This window comes from Gorilla gorilla, chromosome 3, assembly GCF_029281585.2.
Source record: "Gorilla gorilla gorilla isolate KB3781 chromosome 3, NHGRI_mGorGor1-v2.1_pri, whole genome shotgun sequence".
NCBI classification, from domain to species: domain Eukaryota; kingdom Metazoa; phylum Chordata; class Mammalia; order Primates; family Hominidae; genus Gorilla; species Gorilla gorilla.
This window is the reverse complement of record NC_073227.2, coordinates 9,144,625-9,153,465: the sequence shown is the minus strand read 5'-3', so window position 1 is coordinate 9,153,465 and position 8,841 is coordinate 9,144,625. Positions and strand designations below refer to the sequence as shown.

Here is an 8,841-nt window from a genome sequence, read left to right as displayed (position 1 = left end):
TTCATTATGGAGCTACAATAATCCAGATACTGTGATGTTAGCATAAGAACAGACATGGCCGGGCATGGTGGCTCACGCCTGTAATCCCAGCACTTTGGGAGGCCGAGGCAGGTGAATCACGAGGTCAGGAGTTCAAGACCAGCCTAACCAACATGGTGAAACTCCGTCTCTACTAAAAATACAAAAATTAGCTGGGTGTGGTGGCACGCGCCTGTAATCCCAGCTACTCAGGAGGCTGGGGTAGGAGAATCGCTTGAACCCGGGAGGCAGAGGTTGCAGTGAGCCCAGACAGCACCACTGCACTCCAGCCTGGGCAACAGAGTGAGACTCCATCTCAAAAAAAAAAAAAAAAAAAAAAAAAAAAAAAGAACATATATAAGTCAATGGGTCAGAACTGAGAGTCAATTGATTTTCAATAAAAGTACCAAGGTAACTTAATGGTACTGGTGATTATTTTCAAGAAATGGTACTGGAACAACTGTATATCCATATGCAAAAATAAAAACCTTGACCATTACATCATACCATATACAAAAATTAATTCAAAATGGATCACAGATGTACACTTACGAGCTAAAACCACAAAACTTCTGAAAGACAAGAAAATATTTGTAATCTTGGTTCAGACAATTATTTCCTAAATAATACACAAAAACCATAAAAGAAAAAAGTAATAATTGGATGTCATCAAAATGTAAAGTTTTGCTTTTTAAAAGCTGTTGATAAGAAGATGAAAAAGTAGGTCAAAGACTGGGAGAAAATACTTGTGAAACATTTATCCAATAAATAACACATTCAGAATGTATAAAGAATTCTTACAACTCAATTACAAGAAGAAAACCCAATTTTAAAAAAATTGGCAGAGGATTTGGAAGGACTCTTTACTAAAGATATATGAAAGTCTCAACTCCATTAGTTGTCAAGGTAATGCAAATTAAAACACAATGAGATACACGGCAAACCCACCAGAATGGTCAGCACTATTAAGGCTGACAACACCGTGGGCTGGTGACGGCGTGGGGCATCTGGAGCTTTCACACTTCGGTCTGGGAATGCAAAATGGTACAGCCACTCTGGAAAACAGTTTGTAAGTTTCTTGAAAGTTAAATATTAACTTTTGATACAGTCCAGCAATACCACTTCTAAGGATGTACCCAAGAGAAGTGAAAACAGATGTTCACAGAAGACTTGTCCTTGAATGACAATAGCAGCATTATTCATAACAATCTCAATGGAAAAACACCAAATGTCCATCATTTCATGGATGAGTAAACAAATGTTGGTGGAATTCTGCTCAGCCACGAAAACAAATGATCCATTGATTCATGCAGCAACGTGGAAAAGTCTCCAAGCATTTTGCCAGCGGAAAGAAGCCAGACAGGAAAGACTCTATGCTCCCTGAGTCCATGTATGTGAAATTTTATACTAAAGCTACGGTGACAGATAGCAGGGCACAAAAAGTAATACCTGAAGATAGGTGTTACTCATGAACCGGCAATTTCCCTAAGTATACACCCCTAAAATGTCAGGGCACACAAATAAGAAGGTTCAAAAATTATTAATAATATTCCCAAACTAGAAATGATCAAATGTTCATCAGCAGTGAAATGGTTAATAAACTGTGTCATACTCATGCAGTGAATCAGTAACCAGCGATGAATGAGCCCCCGTTGCATGCAACATGGATACATTTCGCAGACACAAAGTTGAATGAAAGAAGCCAGAGATATAAGAATTATGTCCTATGATTCCATTAATATAAAGTTCAAACACCAGGCAAAATCAAACTAGAATGGTTAGGGATGCATGTCAGGGTAATAAAAGTATAAATAAATGCAAGGAAGTGATTTCAAGTGAACTCAGCAGAAGCTCTGGTGGGAGAGAGGCTGTCGTTGGAAAGGTACGGGTTGTGTACTCAAATCCTGCAATATTCCGTTTTTCGAGTGGGAAGTATACAGATCTTCATTTATAAGTCATTAAGCTATTACATGTATACTTTATGATTTTTCTGTGGATCGATTACATTTCACAAGACAAGAGCTTTTAAACTCATAATTAAGGTGCATTATTGTGTCTCTGAGAACTCGCTGGCTGTGGTTTTATGAGAGTAAGTTCTTTCAATAAATCACCAGCTGTGCAGAGTTACACAGAGAGGCACACACTGTGGCTGTGTAACTGAAAGATCAATCATGATTGTTCTTGGAAATAACACGGTGAAGGTTAATAATTTAAAATGTTGAGTACTTACGTAGTTAAAAAGATAAAGGATAAAAGTACTAAAAACAGGCCAGGCATGGTGGCCTACGCCTGTAATCCCAGCACTTTGGGAGGCCGAGGTGGGGGATCACTTGAGGTCAGGAGTTCGAGACCAGCCTGAACAACATGGTGAAACCCCGTCTCTACTAAAAATACAAAAATTAGCTGGGCGTGGTGGTGTGAGCCTGTAGTCCCAGTTACTCGGGAGGTTGAGGCAGGAGAATCGCTTGAGCCCAGGAGGCAGAGGTTGCAGTGAGCCGAGATTGCACCACTGCACTCCAGCCTGGGTGACAGAGCAAGACTCCGTCTAAAAAAAAAAAGTACTTAAAAAGTTAAGTGATAAACAAATTAGAAAAAAAAATTAGAATCAGCCAAACTAATTGAAGTCAATATTCTAGGAGATTGAATTTTAAATGCTAATAAATATGTAAATATTAAAATAAGGTTTACAGTTGATAGAAAAATATTGTTGGATTAACACAATTGCTGTTGTAATCAGAAAAAACCACACGATTGTTTTAAGATACCATCTCTGGGCTTCACACTGCTTGTCTTTAGGACAGGACGGTGACGTGGCCCCAGCACAGAGGCAGCTGCGGGGACTATATGCCCTGTGTGGGCGCGCCTGGCACATCACGGGCTCTGTGATCTTTAAAATAACTCCTCTTTCCCCAACAACCTGTAGAAGTCATTTCTCATGAGCACGGCGCTTCTTTCTGAGGTGGGTGCCCCTCCCTGAGCCCTGAGCTCTGCAAATCACCTGACTAGACTGCAGCTGCTTGAGGTCCCCTCATGGGGCGGAGTTAAGGCGTGGGAAGAGGCTTCATGGGTGGGCCTGGCAGGTGCTTGGGGGCAGGGATTCTGCCAGAAAGCAACCGAATCAGCTTTCAAAATGTGGCTGCATCTGCTCCCTTTTCCACTTCTGTTTTTAGGTGTCAGAAACCAGCTCAAGTGCAGAGGCCATCCCTGTGAGTGAAGGGTCATTGAGGGTATGTGAGCTCAACAGACTGTACAAGGAAGCTCTACATGACTGGGACCACAGACTGCCCTCCCCTCTCTCCGCCAACCCAATGTCATCCACTCAGGAACACTGCTGACCATCTGCAGAGTCTCAGGAAGTGATGGGAAAAGGGCGGGGGAGATAAGCAGGCAAACCTGTGATTGCACCGTGAGGGCGGAAACCCCACCAGCTCCCCAGTGGCAGGGCTCCTTCTAGACCCATCAGGGCATCCTCCTGCGGGTCCAGGACCTCCCTTATCCTCAGGGTAAAGTCTGAACTTCCCCGCAAGGCTCAAAGACCCTTCTGGGTGGGCACCTGCTGCCCGACGGTGGCACTCTCACTCTGCCCCTCCTATCTGAAGACTTTACTGTGCGCCAGCTCCGGGCTGTCTCCTCCAGGGCCTCTGCTCTTGACGTTCCTGCTGCTGGGGCATGCGCCCTCCCAGAGCCCCTTCCCCACCCCCAATACAGAGATGAGGGCCTGTCTGCCTGCGGGCCGGCCTGCCTCACCTGACCCTGAGCGCCCTAGGAGCAGAACCAGCTGACTTTGCTGTCCTGTCACAAGTTGGAGCAACCCACCCATTCGTTTGTTCATGCACTCATTCCACATAGCTGGGGAAAAGCCAGATCCTGATGGGGATGGGAGATGGGGGCAAGCTGGACAGGACCGCAGTGAGCTCAACTCCCAATCTGGCAGGGACACACACCTTTGGACCACAGGGAAATCCTGCCTGTTATGGAGGACCGTCTGTCCGGGGCAGGGGAGGGCAGGGAGGCAGTTCGCGGAGCCTGAGTGTGAGCGGCGCTCCGCCAGTCACTGGCTCCTGCATGGGAAGCCTCTGTGAGGGCAGTGGGGCCGCCTACCTTCGTGTGCCGCAAGGACTGAATGAAAATCTGTGTAGAGCACTTGGAGCGGCACCTGGAAGGCAGTGGGATCCCACAAAACTGAGTTACTCCTCAGTGGGGTGAAGCGAGCATCTGGGAAATGCAAAGGCAGAAGCCGGTGAGGACGTGGAGAGGCGACACACCCTAGGCTGCAGGAGGTGACTGTGCAAAGGCCCGGTGGCAGGAGCAAGCCGCCAGTGGGATGGAGGCCTCTAGAAAGGGGCCAGGGAGGCTGGAGGCCAGACTGGGGAGAAATTCTGCAGGACTGAACTGCCTCCTATGGGATCTCTGATGGCAGAAACCCCTCCAAGCTGTTTTTCCCTGCCCTAAGAGGGCACAGCCCCATCCTTCCACCCTCACCCTTTAGGGACGGAGGAGGATGAGGCCCCATCCGTTCACTTCCTCCTCCAAAGCCTAATCATCGTGGCTGCAGCAGCCTTGCTGCATTGGGAATGGAGAGGCCGCTCCGCCCTCACTGGAGGGGGCTGCAAACCTCGTTTCCCTGGAAACTGAAATAATCAGTGGAAGTCAGCTCATGGTAAGTCTGCTTGCGCGCGTGGGTGCCACAATTATTACACAAGCTGATTTACACACTGTCCTTTGAAAACCTATGCACCATAAATGCAAAGGAAGGGTCACTATTCCTGTTCTGGAGAGTCATCGTGCAGGAGATACAGGACCATTCGCGAGGTTCTAAAATCTGCACTCTCTGCTAAAAATACAGTGAAACATGCTCGTCCTCCTCGCAGCTATAGCAGTTGAAGTAAATCCCACGCAGATGTCCAGGAGCGCATGAAGGGCCTTCACATAGATTCACATGGGCAGATGGCTTCCGAGAAAGGTGGGCGACGGGCCCGCGCCCGCGCTGCCTGGATGGAGACTGCGGGTGCAGCTTCCTTCAGACAGAGCCTCTGGGGTCTCTGTCCGGGCCCACCGGGCACCACGGGACACACTGCGCCCTTCAAGGGCATGAAGCTGTGCGCTCTGGGTGAGGGCTCCACAGGCCAGAACTTGCTAAGGCTGGTGACAGGGACGGAGGTGCGTTCTCAGGGCGTCCCTCCACCTCCCCCGGCGCCCGGAGCGCGTTCCCTGCTGCAGCCACCGAATCCGGCGCAAAGTTATTTAACGCTGCAATTAGCCGGCAGGGTGAGTCATCGGCTCCCCAGCCTCCTGCCGCCGCAGCAGAAACGAACTGGAAGGGACCAGGGGTGCAGGCCCAGCTGCTCGGCCGAGGGCCTTCCGGAGACGCTCCCATCCCCCCAACCAAGGGGCCGAGGCGAGCTCCTCTCAGGAAGAGGCTGGAGGGCCCAGAGAGGCCGAAGAGGTGACCTTCCCCCACCCCACGCACCCAGCCGCCCCACGCCTTCCTCTCACCCACCTCAAATCGTCAGGGTAGGAATGAGGTGGAGGAATTCGCCGCCCTCGTCCCCCTCACTCAGGCCGTGAACCGCCTTCTGATGAATTAATTCACGTGCACCCGCGTCTGGGGAAAATTCCTGTCTGATGCAGACGAGCGTTGCAAACTAAAACCAAACGAGACTCATCCTAGGTTCTAAGACGTCGCCTCCAGCTTGGTTCAAATGGCTGGTCCTAAAAGTCAGCGCCCCTACTCATCCCCCGAACCGCGTGCACACGCTCACGGCACACTCCGCACACACGCGCACGCACACACATGCACACACCACACACGCACCCACAAACAACACACCGCACACGCGCACACGTCAGCACTTCCCAGAGACCCTGATCGTCCCCATCCCTTGAACAACCCCCTCCCCCCACAGCACCCAGGCTCACACCTCCCTTACCCCCAGCTCCCGGCCCCTCCCCCTCCCTCCCCGGGCTCCTTCCCACCCCCCCCAGCACCCGGCCCCTCCCCCTCCCTCCCCGGGCTCCTTTCCCCCCCACCCCAGCAGCCGGGCTCTCCTCCTTTCCTCCCTCCTCTCCCAGGCTCCCCCATTCCCCTTCTCCTTACCCAGGCTCTCCCCCATACCCACTCACCCCTAGCATACAAGCTCCCCTCTCCCCCTCTCCCTGCATCCCCATAACTTCCACAGGCTTCCCGGCCGCTGGCAGGCGGGTGGGCGGGAAGTGCGGCCCAGACCCAGTGGATAGAGAGGGGAGAGAGGGGAGCGCAGACGCAGGGGCGCCGAGCGGTGGGGAGCGCTGGGGGTGGGGCCCAGGGGGTCCGGGAGAGCCAGCTGGGGGTGGAGAGCTGCGTTTCCGCAGCGGCCCGCGCCGGATAGGGGCGCGGATAGGCAGGGAAGGCGGAGAGACGCGGCCAGGGGCCCCCGCTCCGGGAGGAGGAGGCGGAGGGGCGTCCCGGGGGTGGCGGGGGCTGCCGGGGGCGGGGAAGGGCGGCGCCAGGGCGAGGCGCGCGGGGCCGCGGGTGGGGTGGGGGGTTGGGGGGGAACGAGCGTCCTGGGAGGGGCCCCGCGGGCTGGGGAGGGGGCGCGCGCCCTGCGGTCTCTGCGCCGCATCGGTTCCCGGCGTGGGGTCGCGGCGGCGGCGGCGGCGGCGGGAGGCGGAGGATGCGGGCTCCGGCGGCGGCGGCGCGGGCCCGGGAGGACGCGGGAGGATGAGGAGGAGGCCGGCGGTCCGGCCGCGCGGCGCCGGGAGGAGGCGCAGGCGGCGGGGGCGGCGGCGGGCGGCGGCGGGCGCGCGGGGTGCGGGCCGGCTCGGGCGCGGAGGATGAAGTGGAGCGTCCGCGGGGCCTGCGCCGCGCTCTCCTCCTGCCTCCTGCTCGCCTGCGCGCTCAGCGCCGCCGCCGTCGGCCTCAAGTGCTTCTCGTTGGGCTCGGAGCTGCGCGGGGAGCCGTTCCGCCTGGGGGCCGCCGCCGGCGCCTTCTACTCCGGGCTGCTGCTGGCCGCCGGCCTCTCGCTGCTCGGCGCCGCCCTGCTCTGCTGCGGACCCCGGGACGCGCCCCTCGCGGGGTCGGAACCGGGCCCGGGTTTGGGGGTCCCCGCGGCGCCGGCAGGCGCTCCCGAGGCCGCGCCGGGCGAGCCGGGGGCCGCGGCCGGGGCCCCGGGGCCGGTGAGCAGCCAGAACCTGCTTCTGCTCGGCGTCCTGGTCTTCATGCTCGGGGTCCTCAGCGCATTCGCGGGCGCCGTGATCGACGGCGACACCGTGTCCCTGGTGGAGCGCAAGTACTCGCACTACTGCCTGCCCCCGCGGGCGCCAGGTTCGAGCCCCGGCTCGGCCCCAGGTTCAACCCCCGGCTCGGCCCCGGGCTCGGCCCCCGGCGCCCCGCGCGCTCGCAGCACCCTGGACAGCGCCACGTCCGCCAAGTGCCGCCAGCTGAAGGACTACCAGCGCGGCCTGGTGCTCTCCACCGTCTTCAACTCGCTTGAGTGCCTGCTGGGCCTGCTCAGCCTCCTGCTCGTCAAGAACTACAAGTCGTCGCAGGCCCGGCGCGGTCGGCGCGGCAGGCGGAGGGGAGGCCGGGCCCTGGCGCGGCCCCGCGGCGGCTCCGGGCTCCGCGCGCAGCCGCCCGCCTCTCGGGCGCGCCGGGGCCGGCGGGGCCGGCGGGGGCGGCGGCTGCAGCAGCGGCCGAGCGAGGCCTCCATCCTGTCCCCGGAGGAGTCGGACCTGGCCGCCCCCGGGGACTGCGCGGGCTTCGCGGCGCACCACGCGGTCTCCTACATCAACGTAGGCGTCCTCCACGCGCTGGACGAGGCGGGCGCGGAGGTGCGCTGCGGGGGGCACCCGTCGGTGGAGCTGCCGGGGTACGCGCCCTCGGACCCCGACCTCAACGCCTCCTACCCCTACTGCTGCCGGCCGCCCTGCGAGACGCCGCGGCCCTGGGAGACCCGTCGGGCCTGCTGAGCCCGCGGGCCGGACCCCCATCCCACGGACCGCGCGTGCGTTCCCCCTCCCCGCCCCGCTCAGGACCCCCGCGGCAAGGAAGGACGGGCAGCGGGGCGGGGTCCAGGGCCAGGCCTCAGGGGCGCCGCCTCTTCCACGTGGCTTTGCAGCCTCCGGCCTGGCCCCCTCTGCGGGCTCCGTGACCACAGGAGGGGGCCCCTGATGTGACCATTTCTGTATCTGGGAGGTTTCTCTTCTTATTTGTGTCGTTCATATCTGGATTCCATTTTCAAGTTTACAATAAATGTTTGGGCTTGGCTAGCCCGACTGCACTTTTCTTGGCAAGTCCAAACCCTGGGGCTGCTCTGCCTGGTGGTCCGAGGCGAGGGGGACAGAGCGAGCGCCCCAGGACGGCGACTTCCCACGGAGGAAGAGCAGACAGAGACGCAGAGCAGCTGGTAATTCAGAAAGAAGAAGTGAGAACACCCAACAGCAACACTTTGTACACGGATGTGCCTGCTTTTGTTGATACTTTCTTACTGTAAAGCTCTCCATAAATAGTGAAAATGTTTGGTAAATTTATTGCAATTTAAAATTGGTGAGTTCCTTTATTAAATTAATTGCTATGTTATTGGAGAATATTCATCAAATTGGAATTAGAGGATGTCTACGCACAAGTCAGTGTGGGGGGAAATGGTTTCATTTGGTCGGACAAATGTTGAGTTTGAACAGTTGTATTCTGCTAGCTAGTTGACTAAATCCAGCCTCTTTCTAAAGCTAACTTTCTGTGTGTGTAGAGACACTGATGCCACATGCCATACATTTCTTTTTTCTTTTCTTTTTTTTTGGAAACTGGTTGTGTGGTTTCGACTGCAAAGCAGATCTTATTTTTGGTTA

General features: G+C 56.1%; 1 protein-coding gene across 1 annotated transcript; it reads left to right on the top strand.

Annotated features, from left to right (window-relative positions):
• Positions 1–5,524: 5,524 nt before the first annotated feature.
• On the top strand, positions 5,525–8,575 carry TMEM271 (transmembrane protein 271). The gene has a single exon (XM_031010322.3). It carries the CDS (start codon positions 6,832–6,834, stop codon positions 7,963–7,965), a length of 1,134 nt encoding a protein of 377 aa, XP_030866182.1. The 5' UTR covers positions 5,525–6,831; the 3' UTR covers positions 7,966–8,575.
• The last annotated feature ends 266 nt before the right edge of the window (positions 8,576–8,841 follow it).

Bases quoted from the DNA above. Each gene is read 5' to 3' on its own strand.
- TMEM271 (XM_031010322.3), top strand. From the start codon at position 6,832: ATGAAGTGGAGCGTCCGCGGGGCCTGCGCCGCGCTCTCCTCCTGCCTC.